Source organism: Cucumis sativus, chromosome 6 (genome assembly GCF_000004075.3).
Source record: "Cucumis sativus cultivar 9930 chromosome 6, Cucumber_9930_V3, whole genome shotgun sequence".
In the NCBI taxonomy this organism is placed as follows: Eukaryota; Viridiplantae; Streptophyta; class Magnoliopsida; order Cucurbitales; family Cucurbitaceae; genus Cucumis; species Cucumis sativus.
Window position 1 is genome coordinate 25924117 of NC_026660.2, and position 26239 is coordinate 25950355.

Sequence of the window (26239 nt, forward strand, 5' to 3'; positions counted from 1 at the left end):
AAGTTTGAATTTCATTTTTCTACAACCAACTTTTTACTAAAATAATATCTTTGGGTTTGAAATTTGTTTTCCATAGTTTTTCTTTTCTGCTATGATTGTGTTAGTTATTGTATTATATTTACCTACACCCTTAAGTTTCAAATTGATTGATGATTTAACATGTTATTAGAGTTAGGAATGCATCCTAAAATTCTTAGTTACTAAGAATAATACTTCAATTTATCTTGACCTTAGAAACAAGTAGTTAGATAGCAAAACACAGCCAAGAAAAACAAAGGAAAAAACAACTCTTGAAAAGCAGTAGTTGAAAGTCCCAATCTCAAAACAAAAAGTGGATTATTCCTTAATCTTCTAACTCATCTTTGAAGTTTCAACCTAATTTTCAGTGACTTATTATACTTTATTATATTTGTGTGTATATAAATCCAAAAAAACAAAGTTACTTGCAAATTTAATTTCAAACATAAAGATAATTTAGATTAATTCTAACATAAGCATAAATGCGACATAAAGTTAATATATATTTTCCAATCAACCAGATCAGTGGTTTGGATAATCATCTACTGCGTTGAGAACAAAATATAAAATTGATGAATTGTGTTAATATTTGTTTTTACAAATAATAATTTGTTTAGATGGTTTTAATTTAATTACCTTGGGGGAAATGCTAACTTATTTTCAAGTACCAATCCCATTTCCAAGCTGTAAGTCATGGGTTTAGGTGTCAAGTCAGTTGTCACTTACTTTATGTTTCTCAACACTGTTTGAGCAATAAAATAATTTTGAAAAAAAAAATACTGTTTTCGTAAAATAATAGTGAATCAAACACACCTAAGTTTCAAAAAATAATTGTGGCATACAGATATATTTAATTAATTTAGGTAGGAATAAGATTAAAAAAGAAAGGTGGCACTGTAATGTTTGTCTTTTATTGTTTTGTGTGATAAATAAACATTTAGAGTGTAAACGGATACTTTCACATCAACGATCTCAAAAATTAAATATCAATCAATTAGAGATCATATAACTTTCCCATATTTTTTGCTCCTACAAATTTGTTTGCAATAAAATTTTCTATCAACATTCTTTTTTTTATATTATATATATTTTAACAAATCGAGTTTTATTTTAAATAGGTCTCAAATGCCATGCATATTAATTGTTTATATAATTTGGGAATAGAAAAAGATGAAATTGCTCTCAAGTAAACGCCCACACATATATACAAATTTACAATTACCACTCTTTCACGGGTGTTTTCTCAACTTGTTTTAAAAAATTTAGTATAATTTAATACCCTTAATTAAAAATTAAAATATTAGTTTAGTCTTTAAAAGTGTGCTAGTTTACTTTATAATTCTATTAGACATGCAAATTAGTTTTATACTTAATACAACACCCAATTTTAAAAATATTTGATATATAATAGATCTATTGTGAATGAATCTTAAACCTTTAAAATATAAACTCAGAGTTCTCAAACGTAGTACTTATATTTAAACTCATATTAGATACATTCGTGTTATAAATAATTTAATTTGTTGTTAACATGCCTAGTTATTTAGAGTGCGCTCAAATATCTATTTTATTTAGTGGATGGTTGGAACTAAAAATATAATTTTCTAAATTGCTATCACTCTAAAATCTTAATATAAATATTAAAAATTGATAAGAGTATATGATCTCACTGATTGTCTTTATTCCTATTTGGAATGGTTTGGTTTTTGATAGAATGAATAAACACATTTTACAGCATAAAATATATATTTTATTTTAACAATAAACAAATAATGAACCAAAAATATTTCACACCATAAAATATTAATATCAAAAGTCTTAGACGTTCATGCATGTCGATTTGTAGGGTTGAGAATATATCATTGAATAAAAACCTACAAAACAGGTTTTAGTACAAACTAAAAGCAGTTTAAAATATATTAGTTGAAGTGATGACAAAAAGGGTTCAAGTGCTTGTAAATTTATTGACATTTTATACATGCAGATCTAAATCGAAATATTTGTCATAAATTAACAACAATAATTGTTACTTGTAAACTAAAATAATCTTGGGTTTGTCCCAATCCCCCACCCAATTGATTTAAGAAAAATATCCAAATCTCAGGGCCATTAATTTTTTTAAGCACATAGAAAAGTTTTAAGAAATTATGGATGATGAAACAATTATTAAAATTTAATTATACTTTAATTCAAACGAGTCAGGAATATCTATCCTATTAATATATATCTCTTTCATTGTTAAATGGTAATACAATTCATATTTATCGTTTAAATTGCATGCTTAAACACCATACAATGCAACAATTAGTAGTTAATCATTTTACTTTTAAATTGTGATGTTTTATATCTACAATGATTTAAATTGTACATTTAAATTGTGATGTTTTATATCTACAATGATTTAAATTACACATGTGCACAAAAAATAACTTATTTGTTGTAACAAAAATTTATAAACATTCTAAGAACAAAATAAAATTGCAAGGATTCTCCATTATCCATAAAATTACATATAGATTGTAGATACTAATATAGAGCTATTGTCTCAATATATGATGTACACATGTTTATGTCTATTTGTAAAGTTTAAATGAAGGTAAATGAGACTAATCTTACAATATCTTTGTATAATATTAAACACATGTGTGAGCCAACAAAGGAATGTTATGCATGTTTATTGGTACTTTTCTCTCTCTCTCTCTCGTTTTGTTGGAGGTGGAAGTTTTCAAAGAGACAGAATTTTACGTTTTAATATACTTTTTATATTCAAATTTAAAATTTTACTCGGAAGAGGAAAATAAACTTCAAAATTAATCATTTAACTTTTCGAAATGAACTTTTGATATAAAATAACATAAGGTGTCAATTTCCCCTCCCAAATTTCTTCCTTACATCGTGGTTAGTGAACAAATTAAAACAAGAAAGAAAATGAGTTACAAATGTAAAATTAACTGAATTTAAATGGTAAACCTTTTACTTATAGTATTCCCAATAAATATAGTGCAATATCATTTTTCATAAAAAATGATTTTTTTTTTTTTCATATGACAAATTGTGACTAATAATTTGATGTGAGGAAGGGGAGGTAGATGTGTAAATTTGGGTAAGAAAAGGAAGTTAGAAGCAGCGTGGGTGATGGATTGATTGGTGTCCAAAATTTCAACTTTTGGGATGAGCCCATCGGCCATCACCCCACCCACCTATTTACCTACACCTTATACTACCACTACACAATAGCAAAAGCCTTAACTTGGATGCTAAGTTTTTGTTATACCCTTTCCCCCTTTACCTTTGCCATTGGACCAAACTACTTTTTTTTCTTTTTTTCTCTTTTATATCTCTTTGAATATTCTAATTCCTTTCAAGTTTCAATCATGCCCTAATTTTCCTCTCCATTTGTACTTATTATTGTGGTACATAACTACAGTCCATTGGCGGCCATTGCCCAACACTATTATAAAGCCTCCATTTCTGAATATTAATCCACCCCTCTCCTTTATCCAATCCCTATTTCTATTCAATCTCAATCATGCATATACATATGTGTTTGTATTTTTTTAAAATTTTCCTAATAATACCCATTTGATTTTCCGTGAGTTATTACTTGTGTCACTAAGCATATTCCAAGTATAGAATTTTCCACTCTAATTATAATTAATTTTTTTTTAAATGAAAAAAATGGAAAAAACGAAAAGCAAATTGATTGGGAATTTTGATCCAACTGGCTAATTAGCCGCCTCCACTCTTATATATTCCTACTGCTCCCCCATTAATGCTGTGCTCATATCCTTCTTCCCCTCCTCCCCCAATTTTTATTAATTTGCTAAAATGGGTCGTTTCAATCTCATCGTTACACTCTCTCTTCTTTCTCTCTTTCTCTTCTTCCCTTCCCCAACGCTCGCCCAACTTCGACAAAATTTCTACGCCAACATTTGTCCCAATGTCGAAAACATTGTCCGCTCTGAAGTTACCAAAAAATTTCAACAAACTTTCGTCACTGTTCCAGCCACTCTTCGCCTCTTCTTCCACGATTGCTTTGTTCAGGTCAGCCAATTTTCTCTTTCCATTTATAATTTTTTAGTTACAGAGTACGTAATTTTTGCTTTAATATTTTTTGTGGAAAATGGATTCTTAGGGATGTGATGCCTCTGTAATTATTGCTTCCACCGCATCCAACAAGGCCGAGAAAGACCATCCCGATAACCTCTCCCTCGCTGGAGATGGATTCGATACCGTCATTAAAGCTAAAGCTGCCCTCGACGCCATTCCTCAATGCCGAAACAGAGTCTCCTGTGCCGATATTCTCGCTTTAGCCACCCGTGATGTCATCGCATTGGTCAGTGTAATAATTAAAAACTAAAAAATCCAAAATTATAAATCAAAATCTCACCGCGCTCCGATTCGTAATTCCAGTCCGGCGGACCGTCGTACGCGGTGGAGCTAGGAAGATTAGACGGTCTGGTTTCTAAAGCCTCGGACGTGAACGGTAGACTCCCAGCACCGACCTTCAATCTGAATCAGCTGAATTCTCTATTTGCAGCGAATGGCCTCACGCAACAAGACATGATCGCTCTCTCAGGTGCTCCAATCAAATCCCGCCACCTGTTTATTCCCGTGATCGAAATACTTTGTTTATTATTTGTAACTCTCACATGCATTACTGTACGATATGGCAGCCGCTCACACCGTCGGATTCTCACACTGTGGCAAATTCTCGAATCGAATCTACACCTTTGCCCCTGGGAGACAAGTCGACCCTACACTAAACCGAACCTATGCAACGCAGCTACAAGCGATGTGCCCCAAGAATGTGGACCCGAGGGTGGCGATTAACATGGACCCAATCACCCCCAGAGCGTTTGACAACGTTTACTTTAGAAATTTACAGCAAGGAATGGGTCTGTTCACGTCAGACCAGGTTCTATTCAGCGACCGGCGATCAAGACCCACAGTGGACACGTGGGCTAGAGACTCAAAAGCTTTTAATAAAGCTTTTATTGAAGCTATGACTAAGTTGGGGCGGGTCGGGGTGAAGACCGGTAGGAATGGTAATATTCGGCGCGATTGTGGAGCGTTTAATTGATTTATACTTTTGGAACATTTGTAGTGATGTTACTTACGTGTATAGAAAGGATTTGATATCGGGGGCGGCATTGAGTTCAAGTGAATGCGATTTAATAAAATTGAAGCGCGGATTTAATTATTAATTGCTTCTTAAGTTGGTCATATAGTGTTTAGTTGGGACTGTAATTAGGATTTAAATTTTCAATAATCAACACTTCTGTTTACTTCATAATTATTACAAATAAATTTTTAAGTTTCATTAACCTCTCTCTTCTCACCTAGTCAACATTTCACAATCCTTTTATTTTTTAAACTCTATTTTCTATCATTGAATAAAACATCGTTTAACTATTTTGTTTTATAAAATTAAATTTCTATAAATATTTTTCCGTTTGGTGTTTTTTGTTTTGTTTGAACATTTCAAACCCAAGATGAATTTTTCTTAAAAAATGATTATGTGAATGTTGCAATTTAATCTTAAACCATGTATGAAGTATGATATTTTGTTGTTACAACCTCCCCTCAAATTCAACATATTATATATCACATAACATTTAATTACAAATGAAATTATGATAATAAAATTAAATTTCACAATTGTACGTATTTATTAAAACAAATTACCACAAACAAGTCGCATATTTATTAAGAAGCAACACGATCAAATCATGAATTTGATAAATATAAATACTAAAATTAGAAATCTTGAAATGAATATAAACAAAGCTAAATTAGAATGAATTGTCTTGTTCAACTTACGTGAATAATGATTAATGATAGACATGATTCATCATGATTCATTATATGAACTTTCACACCATAATTAGCAAACTCTATATCATTATGTTTTACTTATTTAATCAAAGAGATCTGTTCCAATAAAATATAATATTATTTAAGACTTAATTTTCATATTCAATTATTAATTTCTGTTAAACAAAAGATCCAAGAGTATATCTTGATGATGTGGAATATTAGTTACTAATTTGGAAGCACATAATATTGGACCCAAAGGCATGTGCAGATGGGATATATATAAAGAAAAAGAGGGCATAAATTATTGCAACAATGACAGTGTCAACTTTCAAGCTTATGTTGCCAAACTTCATCCCCTGCCTTACCTTATTAGCTGTCTTTCTCATTTGAACCAAATCTTTTTTCTTCTTCTTCTTCTTTCATCCCTTTTTTCTTTTTCCATTTTTCTCTTCTCACACACAGCTGTATCCAATGCATGTTTAAGGAAATTAGATGGAATTAGTGGTACATTTTCCCACTTTCATTTTGTTTTATTTGAAAAGAAAATTAATTTTGTATATTTTCAGCTTTCTAAAGAAGCCAACATTATTCTTGCTTCCATATTTTTCTCCCCATCCTTTTTAAGAAGGCCAAACTAGACCATTCATCTCATTTTCAATTCTATTCTTTCTCAAAAGAGGTATTTCTTATAAATCTATAAGTGATTTTTTCTTCTTCTTATTCTTTAAAATAGAAAGTGGGTTCAATCAACAAAAATGACGAATGTGAAAGTACTGAAACCTTTTCTAAACACTAGTATAAAGGAAGGGTTATATATTCATACATGATGACTTCACGTTATTTGCAAAAGAAGAAAGAGGGCAAAGCGCACATAGATTTCTTGGGAAGGTGAAGTGTTAGTCCAATACTTGGGTGAGCCCAACTTTAGTTGGATCTTTTGTTTCTCCTTGAAAGTATGGGCCTGCTTCTGTAGACTGTGGCCCATATCTATTTCCTTTAGTTTGTTAAATAGAATGGGCCTATAAGAAACATTGGTTTTTCTATCAGGGCCTTTGTTTTTACCCCCTTTCATAGTTTCATGTATCTATTTCTTTTACACATACAAAAAAATAAAATAAAAATAAATTTTGTTAAAATAAAAAATATTACCTCTAGACTACATTGTGTCAAAAAGAAAAAGAAAAAAAAATCTGTATATAAAAATAGGTCTAGCCTCTAGAGAACAGCCAAGTTAAAAAAGGACTTCTAATCTTTTAGCTGTACGGGAAAAAGTGGTAGAATGAAGGATTTAGCTTTTTTATAATGGGTACAAAAAAGAAGTGGTCTAAAATTCTAACCTTGTTGCTCATCTTCGGAAAGGAGGCTTTGGTGGCATGTGAGTAGGTCCAATGGAAGATCCATTCAAGCTTTTGTGTTAAATTTGTATGTCATCATTTTAAATATATTTTTAATCACTCAAAATTAATTTTATATACAATTAAATAAAACGTTCGGATATCGTACAATTGTACCAATGACCATTTTGTGTGCTCATGGTAAATGAGGAGGTAGCAAGAAGGAGAGGAGAGGGATTGTCGAGGAACAGGGAGTAGTTGGGCGTTTTGTCATTTTATTGGCACACAACATAGTGGTTTCGAAGTGTGAATTTAGAACCATTTATCATACCCAACACTTCCCTTTTTTCCTCTTAGTTTTGGCTCACTCACTCACGGGCCTTCATAATTCTAACCTCAATAACTCACACCACCACCAAATCATTTTTACCCTCTTCTTTCCTCTACTTTTTTCTTCTTCAAGTAATTCAAAACAAAACTAATAACTAAATGATTTGTCTCTTTTTAATCAAAGTTGTTAAAAAAATACTTTTCATTTCTAAAACTTTTACAAAAATAACCATCTCATTTTTTAATTTTTGTTTGTAATAATTTAATCTATATTTTTAATTTTGTAACCATAGTCTCCAATTTTATTACCGCAGTCTAATTTGAATTGATCTTCATTTCTAAATTTAGAGAAAACTCTTGAAACAATAAAAAATTAATAATCAAAATGATGATATTCTAAAGCTTTCAATTAGAATTGTAAAGTGCCCCTAATCATGGTTGTATAAAAAAAGAAGAGTTGAATATTTAAAAATGGCAAATTTTACAAAATATTTACAACATATAGCAAATTATATCACTAATAGTTATTGATATATTATAGTGATAGAAATTATATCACGGATAGTCATTAATATGTTATAGTGATGAAAGACTATTAGTGATAGAATCCAAAATTTTACTATAACTTGTAATTATTTTTATTATTTTTACTATTTTTAGAAAATGTCCTAAATAATAATAATAATAAAAGAGAAAGTAACCAATGAATAATTAAAACTAAAATAAAATATAAAAACATTTTTTAAAATAACAAAAGTAAATTAAAATATTTAAAAGGTGTAACAAAATTTTGGGAGCCTAAAATTTTGCATTGTAAAAGATACAAATTAATTTAAAGTAACAATTAAACTAAACAAAAGAGAGTAATTATCAAAGAATTGTGGAAGTGTAAATGTAAAGAATTGTTGAGAGACAGGAAAATGATTGGGCAGATTATGGTGGATATGCACCCTTCTCAAGGTGATACCAAATGCTTTTTTGATCTTTTTCTATGCCTCATTCAATCTGTTTCTTTTTTCTTCTTCTTTCTTTTTCCCCTCTCTGTATAAAGCTGGTGGGTAGATCCATGTCCATATTTTGAAGATCTTATCCATGGACCATTTTTAGATATATTCAATGGAAAATATATTTCAATTTTACATATTCTAATTACCCTAAATTTTATTTTCAATATATAAAATATAAAGTATCAATTAATATAATTATAATGGACGTTTGATTAATTTAATTACAATGAAACAATGATTAGAGATTTTGTCAACCACATATATAAATTGAGGGTGAAAAACATTATTATAGAGTACTAAATGTGTATATGCATGTGACATTGTGTGGGCCTTTTTAATTTGTTCCCATATTGAAGGAGTAGCATCTCTTTCTTGGACCCTCAACCCCCACATCAAATAGACCATTCATTACTTTTCCTTTGCTTCTCCTCAAACACCAAAAACTAATTTATGGTATTCTTCAAGATTATGGGCTAGTTTCTTTTCCCCTTAGAATTTGATTTTTATTTCACACAACAAAACTTGGTTTTTATTACCCATGCATTGCATGTCCTACAAAATCCAAAATTTTGAAGAGAATATAGTAAAATAGGTCATTGTAATATAATATGATTGAAAATATTATAACCTAAACAAACTCAACACTCCTTTGTATCTCTTATAGCCTAAACATTCTAACAATTAATTTACTTGTCCAGAACTACCTGGTCCGCCAACTTAGTTGTTAGTTAGAATTGTGTGAAAGTAACCATACATACATATATATATATATATATATATATATATATATATATCAATTAAGCATTAATTTAATAGTTGTTATGTTTGAATTCATTAATGGATTCCTCTACAGCTGCGTTGTGGATACTTTCTGAATTTCGAGGCTCCCTCATTGGTGGGGGAAAAATGTAAAATAATGTACGTATTTTAATTTTGTGCAGTGGAACTAAAAAGGAGCGGTGATGAAAAGAGAAAGTTGGAGAGCAAAACAAAAGATTATATATAAATTTATATAGAGAATGATGAATTTTATTAAACGAAAAACAAAATGAAATGGTTTTCGGGAATTTTGAGGAGGATTATTCCCCCAAAATGGCTACAAGACATATGGGGCTGAAGAAAACAAAAAGAAAAAAATATATAAAAGTGAGAATTTCTGAAAAAGGGAATTCTGAAACATGCATTTAATTTGTTCTCACATTTATCAAAACGACAACGCCAAAAACAAACACGTAAGCATGAGATTAAGCATCTACTCTACGCCATGTGCTTTATTATATCAAAACTATTATTTCATTTTACTTCCCTAATCTTATTATTATTATTATTACTAATCTACGAAGTGTTATCTTTTAAGCATGCTCGACAACACACTATTATTATTATTAGTCTAAAACGTATGAAAAGCCAAAACACATGCCGACGATTATTTGTTTCTTATTGCACTAATTAAAATAATTGTTATTAATCCGTTAGTAGTGATTATCAGTTGGTAAACAATAATTAAAGAAGTTGTTTGTACATTCCCTTTGAGATTCGAATTCTCTTATGTTTTTTTTATTTTATTTATTTAAGAAAATGATAAACGATCTATGCTAACAAATTATTTTAGTTAGGTAAATTTATTTATTATATATATATTTTGTGTTTAGATAAATATCGTGTAAGTTATATAATTTTATTAGTTTTCTTCAGTGAAAATCAACTTGGCTCTTGTTTAGAATTTCTTTTTCTACAAGTTATTCATACATCAATTCTGTATAATTGTTGATTTTGCTAATATATATTTGAAGAAGTCTACAAGGTAAGCATTGGTACTTTTTCAAAGACAATTTTGTGTAAACTGATTACTTGTAATACTTCAGAAATTCTATTGATTAAACAAGTATTCCGTGCTAAGTTTTATAGAATGTTTTTTGAACAAAACCTAAAGATGTAAATTGCAAATTGACATACTTAATGATAATTTTAAAATCATTAATTTAAAATTTTAAATGACAAAACTTGACCTTTGAAGTTTATAATTACAAATTGATATAACAATTAGTTCATCGAAATACAATAACAAAAATACATATCGGACGTCAAACCGAATTTACGAGTTTAGCTCGCAATTAATTGAGAAGACATTCTATCCTATAGGCGTAGAAGGTTGTAACTAATTCCCTTTAACTCCAATACCAAGACTCAACTTCCTCAAGTGAATGTATAAAAGCAAGACAGACAAGAACAAATTTGGAACAATGAGGGTGCTAATTTGTATAATTTAGCATAAAGTGAGATTGTGAATGAATGAAATGAAGAGAGTTAGAAATTAGATATTTTGATTGATTAAAAATTGATAGGCACAGAAGATGGCATGTGATAAATAATCCAAGTTTTCTTAGTTGTTACACAGTGCAAGATGCCGGGAAAAGAAATCAGAAAGAAAGAAAAGAAAAAAAGAGTACATAATTTATCTGTACTGCTAGAAGATGTCAGAGAAAAAAAAAAGTATCATATCTTTTATTGCAAATATGACACCAAACTCTCCTCAGCTACACAAATATGATCTTCATTTTTCAAGATTCTACAAATCACTCTAAAAACACACACACTACAAAAACCAAAAAGAAAAAAAAAGAAGAAACAATTAAAACCCCTAAAACCCTAATCTCAAAATAGTCAAAAAGGGTTATGATGAGCAACGGAGTAGTAGTCAAGTCAATTTTCTTTCTGAACACGAACACGAACAAGAACAAGAACAAGGAAAAGGAAGAAGTTAATAATGGTTAATTTAGCAAGGTACCCAAGCAGTAGCGAAAACGACGTCGTGGCCTTTCCACGTCAGCAGCAGGTGGTCCTCTTCCTTCTTCAATCCCCATCCCGCTGCATGCTCATCAAGCATCGTCTTCACCTCTGAAACCGCCTCCTCCACAAACGGAACCCCTCGGAATTTGGCGTTCACCATCCGTTGAACCCACCGCCCCTTTGGCTCCAATCTCTGAACTCGCTGAACCCCTTCATGAGCAATTACATTCTCAATCTTCCAACAGATATCCGCTTCATACCATTCTCTCTGTTTGCTGCTTCGAGGAAGAAACGAATCCATGGAGTCGTAAGGAATCCACAGATAGTTAAACGCCGATCTCAATCGCGTAACCAACTTGGTTGAGGTGAAATCCGCATCTTCGTCTACTAAAACCACAATCGTTGGATCTAAGCTACGGACTGCCTTGAGAAACATGGAACGAATGGAAGAGGAAGACGACGAGATGTCGAAATTAGGAGATGGGTTTGGGTTTGGGTTTAAGGTTTCTTCAGGGATGTAATGAAGCATCATATGACAATTAAAAACGAGTGCTTCGTTATTTTCAGGTCCGTAAATTAAATGTTGTACACGGATTTGTTCGATTAAACGAGCGAAACCGTCTGTATGACAAGACGGGACCACTCTAAATTCCATAGTCACGTTTTTAGACCTTGCGAAGTTCACCAATTTCGCACCTAATTCGTCGTACGAAAGCTCCAGCATTGGCGACGCCTCTTTTACGGCAACAACAGCTACAGTAGTCAGTTTCAGTAATGGAGGGACCTCGAACCGTGTAGCAATGGCGTCGATTAATGTTGGGATTTGCATGCAATGCATCAAGCTCAAATCAACAACGTGTACCGCGGAGTAACCCTCGATGGCGTCCAGAATCGCAACATTGGCAGCGGTGAAGCCGAAGCGATGCCAAGGGGTTAAGTCCACGAAGGCGGCAAGGTCCATGAGAGAGAAGGTATGTGTAGTGATGGAAGAGGAGAATGCGGTGGTTATTGCAGCAAGAATCTTACAGTTGCCAGTGTTGGTGGCGCGTGTGATGAGAGCGCGTAAGAAAGCTGAAGTTAAGCGTTGGTTGGAATCGCCATCAGGAGGGGCAATGTTGTTAAGGACCCAAAGGATTTGTTGAGCCAGAGTAGCGTCGTTGGATTCAATAGCATTGGCACAATGGACTAATAATTGTTCCATACAATTAGCATCACCCAAGCAAGTTCCCAAAGCTTTGGAGGAACAAGGGAATAATCCAGGCCATGGCCTCCTATTTCGAAACGGACCCGTCGTGGTAGTGATTTGGTTTTTATTACTCATTGAGATATCGGAAAAGGAAGAAGGAATAGGAGTGGTGGCGGTGGTGGTTGGGTGGAAGCGTTGGGGTGTATGGCTGAATTGCATCATGGGGAGAGAAACCAAGCAAAAAGCGGTAAGACACACAAGGAGAAATTAGGAAAAGGCAAAAACAAAAAAAGAAGAGAGAAGATATAGCCAAAAAGGAAAAGAGAGGGAATTGAGAGACAAAGAGAAGGGAAAAAGACGAGACGAGAGGAAGAGCCTCGGGGGAAGAGAAATTATTAACAGAAATTAAAAGGCCGGGAATGGAATGAATTAGCATAAAGGAAGGTCAAAAGGGAGGGGGTGGGTGTGGTCTGAAATTGTATGATATCTCAATATCTCTCAAAGGTGGGGGGGGAAAATGAAAGGGGGATTTGGTGGCATGTGAGGAGGTAGCAGCAGCCAGCAGGAGGGAAAGGAGCCGGCCGTGGCCAGAGTTGTTTTGTCAAGAAGTGGGACTTGGGAATTTGTCATTTTATTGGCACACAACATGGAGGTTTTGTATGGTGGAGTTTGGAACCACTTATACTTTACCTTTTTGGCTCACGGGTCATTCATAAATTCAAAACATATATGCATATATATCAATCACTCACATCATCACCAAATCATTTTTATCCACTTCTTTTCCCTTTTACTCTCTCTTTTTTGTGTTTCATCATTATTCAAGGAATTTAATTGTTACACTCTTTTTTTGGGTTCTATTCTTAGTACTACACTCCTCTGTCTTTTCACATTTTAACTCCTTCCATAATGTAAGAGATAAATCTAATTAAATTAAAAAAATATTACCTCAAATAATAATATCAACCTTAAATTATTTATATTTTAGTTCCATCTAACATTTGATATCATTTACTCAGAATTATGAATCTATCACATTTTATTGATATAATCACAATAGCTTTTTCACTTGAGTAACATTGCGATAATAATAATAAATGTAATAGTAATTATGACATGTTCATAATTTTTCATATTAACGATATTCTGTTATGATAAAAATAATAAGGGTATTGTGTCTGTAATGTGAATTTTAACCACAATTAGATTGGGTGTCTTTTTATTATTCCATATAATTGGAGGCATACTCCATAGTTCATTACACTTACTGAACATATTAAACTAAAGCACTATATATACGTCCACTTTTATATTACCATGAATGAATTACTTTTTACCAAGGGTAAAGTTGTTGCAAGTGAATGAATGAAAATAGAAGATAAAAAGAAAGGGAAGGAGGTTGAAGTCATAGACTAACATGGAGTTTTGGGTGAAAGCCAAAAAAAGAGAAATAATATTTAGAAGAAAGAGAAAAAGAAAAGAAAAAGGTGGGTGGGCAGAAGTTTTGCAGTGTTTTGAATTTGTGTGTATGTATGTGTAAAGTAATTTAGAAGGAGTGGGAAAATTGATTGGTCATATTATGGGATGCACCGTTCTCAAGGTGATATATGCTTTTTGATGTTCAACATCTTTCAATCAATTTTCCTTTTCAAATTAAAATGTTGAATTTATATATATATATCTATATTGAATTGAAGATCTTATCGGGGCCAGGGGACCATTTATGGATATTCAGAGGAAATGTATGAAGGTGACATGTTAGTTAAAAAGAATAAATATTGGAAACAATGCATATATATGTATATATATATGTATCTATATCCTCTCTGTGTCATCCCCTCTAAACAAAAGATAAAAATAACATCACAAAATAGAGAGAAATGAGAAAAGTGATAATGAGAGTAAGTGTTGGTATTATTAGAACAAAACAAATTTGGTAACCAGTACAATTATGTGTTGTCACATCTAAACTAGAGACAGAGAGACATAAAGAAAGAGGCGTTTTTCTAGTATAATTATGAGTTTTGAAATATATGATTTTGTGCTTTTCAAACCATTTCATCTTCTAACATCATCTTTTTTTATATATATATATACCTCCTAAATCCCTTACTAAATATGATGTTGATTATTTCTTTTTTTTTTTTTCTAGTTAGGAATAATAATTTTAACGAGCTTGGATAGTACGATATTATCTACTTGAATCGGAGTACATGAACTATTGTTTAACCCAAATTTTCTTATATGAGATAGAAGAGATTTTGTACCCAAAATCTTAAGACAAAATTAATTATATATCACTAACACATTGATCCCATTTCTAACACATTTGTATTTGAATCAAAGTTAGTTATCAATATTTAGCACTAATCTTGTGCCATGCATTACGTTTCCTATCATGACCAATATGTGTGCATATGAAGCTAGAAGTCAAAGTATATACCATAATGTAAGTGTTGTGATCATCAATGCATGTACAAAGGAAGTTAAATTTATAGTTAAGGAAAAGTCTTTGATGACAGATTTCATTTTGGGATCTATTGTCATAAGTGTGATTAGTAAGGTATAACTTGAGACAAGTGTGATGATCCCCTAACTCCCATTTTCATTTTTAATGCTCTAACTCACAATATATAAAGTATCAATTAACATTTTTTTTGAGAAAAAAATATGAAGAATTAAAATACTAAAGCTAGTTTTTCATGTTGATTTTTAAGTTCCATTTAATTATTACAAAATGTCTTTCAAACACACTAACTCATTAAAGGGTGAAAACATATATTGAGACTAAATATTTAGGCATGTGACATTGTGTGGTGATCTTTTAATTTAATACGTTACCATGTTGGAGAGGATAGGGATCATATATCCCTCTCTTTGGACCCCTAACCCCACACCAAATAGACCATTCACTACTTTTCCTTACCTCATCATCAATTGGTAAAACTACTTTATGCTGTTTTATGTTTAACCCATTTCAGTTTTTTACATACTTTATTATTTTACATCTTCTTCCCCACATCTTTTCTATCTGATCCTTATAATTTGCATATGAAACCACAAAAATATAGTTACACAGGATTATACTTTTGTTTTTTAAATCATAACAATGGTTTCTAGATTTTGAAAAAGGGTTCAAATAACGTAAATAGTTAGATATATAAATATTGCACAAAAAAAAAAGGGTTTAATTAAACAAGTCATGGCCTGTAAATGGAGGAAGTCATCATACTATAACATATTAGGGGTCATCATACTGTAACATATTAGGGGTTAGCATGGGAGAAGATAATTTGACAATTTAGTTGAGATATACACGTATATCTAATTATTTCTACTCTCGTACGTCACAATAAAAAAAAGTTAGTCTACAATCATTTAGATATATACGAGTGTGCATGCTCTTTGACATTGAACAACATGACATTCATATGCCATCCCCTCCTACTCAAACAAGCCAAAACCTACCTTGCGAACTAATAATGAGACCCAATAAACTAGCTCTAAAGATCAATCCAAATTTTTTTGGCATTGTTTTTGTCTCCATTCACATACGTTATTATATAAACAAAAATTATCAAAAGGTACCGGATAAAACATTTTATTATTTAAACAGAAATTTTCTAATTACAAGACAGTTGTATCTTTATAGTTAGATAGTTTACATTACAAACTTCTCCAAAACATGGATTCAACAAAACTCTCGTATATACTTGGTTGTTCAAAATCACAAATAACATATTCAAGATACACCAATAGAGACATTGATGAGCCAAACTAGCCTCTTTAGTTTAACATTCAAATTTTCATATATAATTTGATCACCAAAAAGTGAAAGTGTATCGGGTTAGTATACATAGTAGTGGTAGTGATACATATTAAGCATTTTAACCATGGTTGCATTTCTCTCATTACAGTATGGTTTGGATTGTATTCATTGATCAACTCCTCCTGTACTGCTAACTCAGTTGTCACAACGCTACACGATATGGATACCTTCATTCATTAGTCATTGCTCTAAGATTTGAGATTTTATGTGTAAAACATACCTACAGTTTCAAACAATCTCTATAAAACCCTAAGAAAAAGATGTTATGAGTTAAATGGTTTAATTAATATATACAGTTCAAATTGGAGGCTCCCCCATTGGTGGAGGAAAAAGGAGAGAGAGGAATATATTGGAGGCGACTACGAGGCGAGGCGTTATATATATATATATATATACAGTTTCATGCAGTGGAAAAACAAGTGCGCTGCCGATGATATGGAAAAGACCACAAAAGAGAAGAATCTAAGGCAAAGAAAAGCATGCAAAGATATGAAGACCAAAAACACAACATTTATATATATTTTCATGGAGATTGATGAATATGTATTAGTTTTTATTCATTCCATTACTGTTTTTTCTTCTTCTTAATTTTCGAGAATTTTGAGGAGGATTCCCCAAATGACTAGAAGACATAGGTGTTGAAGCAAAAACAACCCCTCTCCCTGCACAATTCCATTTGTTGTTTTTTTTATATATATAAATAAATAAATAAAGAATAATAATAATTGAAAAGAAAATAGAAAAAAAGTGAAAAAAATCAGAGAAAGGGAATTCAGAAACATGCATTTAATTTGTTGTCACCTTTATCAAAAGATTCAAAACGACAACGCTGAAAACAAACACGTAAGCATCTACGACATGTGCTTTATTATTCAAAACTATCATCCTTTTTTATTTAATCTACAAATTAACTCTAATTATCTCTTAAGCTCCAGTGGACAACACATTCACATTATTAATTATTGTAGAAAGTTGCCCAAAACATATGGAAAGCCAAAACACATGCCGACGATTATTTGTTTGTTATTGCACTAATTAATCAAACCCCAACTATAAATATAATCTCTCTTCTTTATCCTTTACTAATGATTCAGTTGGTTCAACTATATAAAAAAGAAAACTTGTTTGGGAAATTCTGTTTAAGATTCGAATTCCCCTTTATTTGGATATAGTTTATCAACTAGTACAATGTTTGTATTACAAATTTTGAGGTTTGAGGCGTTTGATTTCTTCGTCCATGTATTTGCACCAAGAAATTTTGATATTTTTCTTTTAAAGAAAGATATAACATATATATAGTTGTTTAGACTTTTTGATAGTTATGTGATTTTTTTTATTTGCTTTAAAAAATAATTGATAAATATTACTCAAACTCTCTATGCTCTATTATCCACTTTACTAATTATCTTTCACAAATCAGACTAAATTTGGAATTAAAAGAAAAAATGCTTCCAAAAACCTGTTTTTCCATAATTTGGACCGAGGAACTCTGGTGTTTCTTGGACAACCATAATTATTATTATTTATTTATAACAATTTAAAATTTTTAATTACAAAATTATTCCTTGATCAAATAATTAATTATATGTCTACTACAATAATATTTCCCAAAGAGTATACACAGTGATACACAGTTACAAAAAGTTGAAAATTTAAATACAACATACAATGTAGTAATCGATAAAACTCCAAAATTTTAAAGGGTGTGAACTAATTTATTTATATAGTGAGTCACTCCATATAAAAGGTAGGAGTTTTAAATAGCATAAGTCCAAGTTAAATTGAAGATAAACTCCCCAATGACAATGATATATATTATAATTTTATAATTGAATTTAAGAGCACCCATTTGAATTGATTATTGATGGGAAAATTATGTTAGATAATTGAGTAGGGAAATCAAGTAAAATTAAAATAATTAGAAAGATATAGACCTAATCCAATGTCCTTATATGTGAGTTGGAATAGAAAATTAAAGGCTGTTTAAACCATTGTATAGGTGTTGGAATGGGTCAAACCTTCAACTAATATAGTAATTTGTGATAATCTTTCAATGCATTTTTCCCCCATATTGCGCAGCCTTAAAAAATACATTATTCTTTTCATTATGTTGTTGCCTTTCTTGTCTTCTTCTTGTCGAGTTTGGAACGTCGCCACAATTAGAATAAAATGAAGAGATTGTTACTTTTTGTCTCCTTCTCTAAACCTTTTCCTTTGGAATTAGTAAATAGGGTTTTTGCATAAAAACAATTTTGATATATAAACGACGGAGACTAAATTGGGCCAAGGCCCACATAAATTTTTCAAAAGGGAAATGGTCCATTAAGTCCAATCTCTTGACCCAGTGGGCCCAACAGGCACCGGTCAGATTTCCATTCACCGCAAAGAGCGGGAGGTTGTCGTTGCTCTGTGAGCCAGCCTGACGCATTCCCCTCCGCTTTAAAGGCTGTGCCTTCTGGGCTTACGCCCAAACCATACAGCCCATCTCCTTGCTTGAAAGGACTGTCCAGAATGAAGCCCTATTAGACCCGGCCAAGAAATATAGGCTCATGTTCCATTTTCTTATATGCCCTCCCTCGAGTTACAAGCTTACGGAACAAAGCTCGGCGATTAGCTGCGTGTATGATCAAAGATTAATAATGTAAATTTTGTTTCGAAAGCAACGATGTGGGAATTTAGGGTTCCATTTACAATTTATGGCGTAGGACAAAAGAAATGAAGTAGATGAATTTCTTTGAAGTTTATATTTTGGGGGTTAAGTTTAGTTTTTGGTTGCATAGACAGCAAAAGGAATATTTTGAGAAGAGAGATATGTTGGATTTTGAAAAATATTTATTTGTTAGTATGAAAGTGTATGAGGAATGGAAAATCAGAGCACAAAATCTTCTTGGGTTTTTTACCAGTTATTTGATTGTTTAATATAATCATATATGTATACTTGAAATGTTTGAAGTGATTACATGACTCAACAAGTTTTTTCATTTTTTTTTTCTGGCTTACACGAAAAGGGAATCTCTGAAATGTTCTAAGGAATGAGACAAGGGGAAGAAAAATCTTTTCCAACCAATATTTTTACATCTATACTAAATTTTGATTCTAATTAAACCTACAACTTGTTTCCAATTTCAATTTGGACCCCTCTTAAACAAAATTTTGTAGCTTTTAATGGTGTTTTTTTTTAAAAGCGCACTAAACCTAAGCTAATCCGTGTAAATTTGAAATATGAAAACACAATAAATAAAAATTAATATTAAATGGAAAGAAAGCGGAGACTTAAACAAGAATATTCTTGGACCATTTGCTTTGGTACCATCTTAAACTATAAATTGACATAAAAACTTAAACTTTTAAATGAATGTTAATTTAATTATATATCACCAACACGGCATACTTTCACATAATATTCTACAAAACATCAAGAGTATTCGTGGTTCAATAATAATTGACTATAATTTTTTTTCTAAGTTAGAGTTCATGTCTCCAGGTATTGCACTCAACGTTATAAAAAAATCTAGTTATAAATTAAAGGGATACGATAAACCAAAATAGACATTATCTCGAAAAGTTATGTTGAGAATTTTATATTAAAAAAATGAATAGATCTCATAATACTTGCTAGATAAATGAGATACTACTCTTATTTTTAATTAATTTTGAGATAAAGTGTCGTCCTTAACATTGAAGCAAGTAGTTGGTCGGATATAAAGAAAAAAAATGGAATCTGATAAATGATATTGGAGGAAACGGATGATGGTTGGTATCAAAGAACTAATCAGTGTATGAGGGACCATAGTTATTATTATCCTTAAAAGGTAAAATAAAATGATTAAATACATCCTCTTTAAGAGAGAGAGAGTTGGACCTATTGGAAGTGAAAGGAATAAAAAGAAGAAAGACAAAAGAAGACAAAGGTTAAGAGTCACTAATGGGACTATAGTTTGACTAAGTCATGGGTCCATTTGTATTACTTATGCCCCATTCTTTAATTATTTTCTTATCAATTTAACTCATATAGTTTTTATGCTTTTCTTTCTTTAAAAAGAAATGTTTTTGTTTCTATTTTTCATTTTTTTATTAAAAGACCAAATATATTTAATAATCATTCTGAAAATTTAAGGAAGGTTTTAACAAAATTGGGCAAAAATAGATAAACATAAGGTTCAACTTTCATCTTTCAACTTTGATCAATTTTTAATTCTTTTCTTTTTTGTATTTCTTACTTTATTTTATTTTTTCCTTTCTTTGTTAATATTTTATACATGTTTAATACTATTTAATTTTGATTTTTGAATTTTCAGTATTTTAGAGATCTAATTTTAAATGTTCGGTTCTATTTAGGTGTATTTATTTTATATTTATATATTTAATTTAGTTTTGAATTTTAGTCTGTTTAATATTTAGATCCAATTTATTAAATTGTGAATATGTTTGTTTAACTATTTTCTAAATTTTAAATTTTAAATTTCAAATTTGGTTTATATGTTCTTATAAATTTAAATTTGTTATTTTTAATATCAACCAAACTAAATTAGTTAGAATTTTATATTATATAGTTTTCTTTTTACTAAGATAATAATTTAGGTCACTTTTAGTATTTTACAACCACGAACATAATAATATAATTGAGTTGAATTTGAATCAACATCACTAAATCTTAATAATAATTTATATGATAGGTACTACACCGATACAATTTGTAAACAATAGGAATACCAATATCTTTTTCAAATATAAAGAAATGAAATTGTTACCTATACAATTTTGGGAAGAAAATAAGTGGGTGAAGCAAATGTGGGGAGGTATATGTTTTCTTTTCTTTTTTTTTGAAAAATAAAATACTATAGGATTGGATTGGATTGGATTAACTACAACCTTCCTGTTAAGAATGCACATGCAACCTATCTTGTATACTTTGACTATGTAAAATATATGATTATTGGGTGAACAATAAACATCATGGTATAGAGAGGGAAAAGGAATAGGAATGGGAATGGGAATGGGCCATAGAAATGAAAAAGGGAAAAGAGGAATAAATAGAGAGAAAGATATAAATAGAAAGAAAAGAGAGAGATGAAGTGGTGTAGGTGCAAACAACATGGACCGAATTAGACCGAATTGTTGACATGTTAAGCACAACACAAAGGAATAAACAAAACAAAAAAGGAAGCTATAGGCCCATTCCATTCTATTCCATAAAATCAAAATAGAAATAAATAAATATTAAATTAAGAATAGGAAGAGGAAGTGGAAATAAGAAGTAGCTTTCTTTTTTAATGGCTTTAAAATGTTATGAAAGGGCAAATTGTGTGTATTGTAGAAGCCACAAAAGAAAGAGCCTCTTTTTGCTCCAAGGCCATAATAATTATAATCCGTCATTTTAGCGCCTATACCCTTCCTTCCTTTCCTTTCCTTTCCTTTCCTTTCCTTTCCTTTCATGCTGCTTATCACGCCCCTTCAACTCCACCAAAACACTAAAACCAAATCCCAACCCTTTTTCTCTACTCTCTTTTCTTTCACACATGTTCTCAAACACCTTATGGGCCCTCTCGCTCTCTCTCCATAAAATTAAATTTAAAAAAACAATAGTAAGTTGTGAATGAATATCTGTTTGGTGTCCTTTTGTGAGTTTTTGATTGGGATGGAGTTTTAGAGGGTTGAAGCAAAAAGGGGAAACCTTAGAAAAATAGGAGAGGGGGAATTGGAATATATGGCCATTCGGGGAAGAAAGAAATAAATAAATAAAGTGGGGGCCAATTTGGAATTGGGTGGCTCCAATTTTATTGATATCAATAACCACAACTTGCAAATCGCTGCCTAAAAGCTCCCGTCATCTTGGACATACATATCCTCCTTTTAGTCACTCATATTATCTTCTCTTTTTTTTTTCCCATGTTAGGTTCTTTTCAATTTCAACCCATTAACAAATATAATCTAAAAGCAGATTCCAAATTTGGGATAAAATATCATATCTTAATAGTACAGCATTTATAATAGATTATTCTTTCACACACATATATATATATATAGTATTTGTGTCTTGTTTAGTCTATAATTTATAGTTTTATTTCTTTAGTATTATTTACATTTATTAACTTGCTCCAATATTATGAATGTTAATGATACTTTAAGTAAACAAATTAATCGTAAAGTTGGAATTTCTTCATTAATATAGTCATATGAATTTTGAATAAATAAATAAACAATTGATAAAAAAAAGAACACCTACGAAATCAAATTCTGTGTTTACATTTTATATTTATTGTGCATGACTCATACATCATATTGTCAGAATAACAGTACATTAATTACAATAAAAATAATAGAGAGAAGAGAAGCTAGAGCATGTGTGCTGTATCCTGCATCATAAAAGTATATATAATTATAAAAATCAAGGTTTAAGCTAATAATTATTATTAATTGAGGAATTTTTTTTTCTTTAAAGAGAGTCAATTTGAGCCGAGTTTAGTAGATAACATCTCTAAAATATAATTAGATTTCCTTACAGTTTTGTACATTATTCTAGACTCTCTACATTTTGTTATATAGTTTATATATATATATTTGTGTGGTGTACATATTTAGCATGGAAGATGATGGTAATGAGTTCCAGCTGGTAAGCCAAATCCCACCTTAAAACAAATCTAATAATAGAGTTATATTCATTAATGAAGTAACTATAAGATAAGACGATTGAGCACTTCATCAACGAAGCAAAGCATGTCTATAAAATGGTAGAAATATGATTTATAATGTCAATAATAATTATAACTTATCTTAGGGAAATTAGAGTTTCCATTCGAATTTAAGGTAGAAATTACCCTTTTGAGAAGCGCCCTTGTCATTATCAAGGTGTGTCATAATTATCCCAATGCCAAATGGACTTTAGTACAAATTCCATTATCTTGGAGGCCTAAGAAATGGAAGATGGTGACAAAAAGTGCTCAAAAATTGCTTAAATTTTCTATCAACAACTTATTCTTTTTTTGCCCTTAATCCAAAATTGAGGTCCCTTGTTATTGATGGTCCTAATGCTTTTATAGATATAGTTTGGCCCATTTTTATTAATAATTCCGGTGGTTGATATTTTAAATTATTTGACACACAACCTAAACCCCCTTTCTTGTTATTTACATCATTCTTCTCTCTACAAAAGTTGAGGTTATCCATAACATAGTTTAGAGTTGTCTAAACAAGATAGATTTATTTATCATTTGCCATATACTAGAAGATAAAATCTATAATTAAAAAATTTACATGCTTAGCAGACCATACGAAAATAAAAGTTCAAAAGCAAAGGAGTAGACGAAAGCATACAAATATTTCATGTGTGTTTGGTAACAAATTCCTAAATTAAACAATTTTCTAAATATATCCATTGATCATATAACTAATTATAATTACTCACTTAGCAAATGATGCCAAATTTCCAAATAATAACGTTGAAATTAAGGTTGGTTTTGATTGATTAGAGAAAATTTGTTTTTTTTATTTAATTTTTTTTAAAAAAAATTTGAAAACGTTACAAAATCTATTTTCAAAGTGATTAACAAAACCTTTCATTTGAATTAAATCAACTTATTTTAAAAAAAAAAAACAAAAAATGTGGAGAATAAAAAAAGAAAAATGGAATTAGAAATCTTTATAAACGAAAAGCATGAAAAGTAGTGAAGAACCGAGAAAACTAGCAATCATTCTTATAATAAAATACTCAAAATAACACCTTTTTCAATGTAATTATTCTTATCTTTGCTATTACAATGTAATGATGTGGATGTGCACAGCACATTCAAAAATATTGTAGTCTTCATAATTTGAAAGAAAAAATCACATGATTTAAGGAAAACAAAAACAAAAACATGGATAAATAAATGAAATATTGTGAATAAATAATTAAGTATAGAAAGAAGAATATAAAATTTATAGAAAGAAAAAAAGTAATTGAGTAAATAAATAAATAAAGGGTAGTTGAGGTGAGGGAGGAAGGAAGGAAGGAAGGAAGGAAGGAAGGGGCGGTTTGGTAAATTTGAATATTAATAAGAAAATAGTGAATAAAAGAAAATGGTGTGGGGTTGGAGTTGGACATGGTTGCGTCGCTGCACCAGGAAGCTTGGAGTTTGTCTTTATTGTCCAAATTCAGTGGGAGAGACTAAAGCCATCCTCGCAGACCAATCACCGCACGGACTCTCCTACCCTCTATTTTAAAAATATCTTTTCTTTTTCCAAATTAATCAATCACCCACATACACACAGCCAGCCACACCACACCCGCTTCGGTTGGTGATTTCCACGTCACATCTTTCCAACTTTCGAATAATTTTGCTGGCCACCCATTTCTTTTCTTCCCCCTCCCCCCTTTTTTTATCTCATTTCATTTCATTTTCATAATTATGGATTATTCTTTTTCTTTACATTTCAATTTCATTTTTCTACCATCCATTTAACTTACACATTGGTTTTTATCCTTTATTTTCTTTTTAATTCCTTTTTTTTTAACTCCGTCAAATCAACATCTGAATTTTATGCTGATGCCCCCCACCCTTGTAATTCGATTGTTTTCTTTTTATTATTTTAACTTACAAATATACTTTTCTATATTATTCTTTAAAAACTTACTTAACACCCTTAGCTTTCATAAATAATTTAACATATTCACTTGTATTATTTAGTTTACCTACGTAGTAACTATAATAACATAATATCTAAAAAAAATTGTAATGAAATTGGAGACATTGGAATTATGAGTTGGAGGTGCAATTAATGATGTAAATCAAGTAGAAAGAGTAAAAAAGAAAAGTTTTCTTCCTTCCTTTATATATATGTGTGTGTGTATATAGAATGAAAAAAAAGATTAATTTGTGGAAGAATGAATTTATATAAAAAGGTAAATGAAAGTAAAAAAAGATGAATGTGAGTGTGAGGTAGGAGGTAGGAGAACAAGTGGGGGGGAGTGGAAGATGAGGTGGCGTGGGGGCCACAAAAGTTTGACGAAAAGAAAGAATGTCCGGTGGGGACGAGTTGGAAAATGCGGCGACTCCTCACTCATTACCCCATTACCCCATTACCCTTCCATTAGGTTAACCTCAATCCCATTCCTTCATTCCTTCATTCCTTCATTCCCTCAATCCCATCTCTCCGCCTAATGCTCCAACCTTTCAATACAAACATCGTTCCTTATATTTACATGTTTCTGTGTCCACCACATGGAATATAACATTTCTAAACCAACTACCTCCTAATACTTATATATAATTGCCAAACTTTGGTATTACATTACAAGGTGAAGGTTTAGAGTGGGGTTGGAAAATGAAAGTGATGCAGAAACTGCAATTGAACACGGCCCCACCACACACACACTATATAAAGACTGACTCCCTCTTTTTTTATTTTTTTAAAATTAATTAAATAATGAATTTAAAAATAAAAAGAAAAAAAGAAAAAAAGAACGGAGAAGAAGTAGTGCCAATGCCATTCCCTTACGTCTCTTTGCGTTCTCCAAAAGCCGCTTCTCTCTCTCATCATCATTCACCAAAGCCTTTGGAGTCCCTCCTCAACTCTGGATAACCCTATTCCATTCACTATTATCAATTCCCCCACGCGCCTCTTCTTTTAACTTATCCATCCAAGTTCTAACCCCACCCTGATGTCATTCTCCTTTTTTCAAACTCTTTCTATCCCTTCAATTAAAACAACATAACCTAAACTATTTTACACATACATCATAACAACAATTAACAATGTTTGTGTCCACCTTCAGTTTTAATCTAATAATGCACAGTAGGAGATGTCCTTCAGTTAGGGTGCCGGCCGCAACTATTGACCCGCATGCGGAAATTTCGAAGTTCTCCCACCTTAGTGTGTTTGGGTATACATCTCCATTTGTTGCGGTTTCCGGGGAGAGCGAATTAACAAAACAAAACTTTTTAAA

At 31.0% G+C, this 26239-nt stretch overlaps 2 protein-coding genes across 2 annotated transcripts; one reads left to right on the forward strand and one right to left on the reverse strand.

The window, feature by feature from the left end:
- Nucleotides 1-3710: 3710 nt before the first annotated feature.
- LOC101206860 (peroxidase 73) lies at nt 3711-5345 on the forward strand. Its single transcript, XM_004141828.3, has 4 exons — nt 3711-4062; nt 4154-4354; nt 4432-4597; nt 4695-5345. Exons 1-4 carry the CDS (start codon nt 3847-3849, stop codon nt 5099-5101), a joined length of 990 nt encoding a protein of 329 aa, XP_004141876.1. The 5' UTR covers nt 3711-3846; the 3' UTR covers nt 5102-5345.
- A 5591-nt stretch (nt 5346-10936) lies between these two features.
- On the reverse strand, nt 10937-12933 carry LOC101213756 (scarecrow-like protein 32). Its single transcript, XM_004141941.3, has one exon. The coding sequence runs from the start codon at nt 12705-12707 to the stop codon at nt 11286-11288; it is 1422 nt and encodes a 473-aa protein (XP_004141989.2). The 5' UTR covers nt 12708-12933; the 3' UTR covers nt 10937-11285.
- Nucleotides 12934-26239: the final 13306 nt, after the last annotated feature.

Coding starts and splice junctions, on each gene's coding strand:
- LOC101206860 (XM_004141828.3), top strand. CDS start 3,847: ATGGGTCGTTTCAATCTCATCGTTACACTCTCTCTTCTTTCTCTCTTT. Junction 4,063..4,153: donor TCCACGATTGCTTTGTTCAG/GTCAGCCAATTT, acceptor ATGGATTCTTAG/GGATGTGATGCCTCTGTAAT. Junction 4,598..4,694: donor AGACATGATCGCTCTCTCAG/GTGCTCCAATCA, acceptor ACGATATGGCAG/CCGCTCACACCGTCGGATTC.
- LOC101213756 (XM_004141941.3), bottom strand. CDS start 12,707: ATGATGCAATTCAGCCATACACCCCAACGCTTCCACCCAACCACCACC.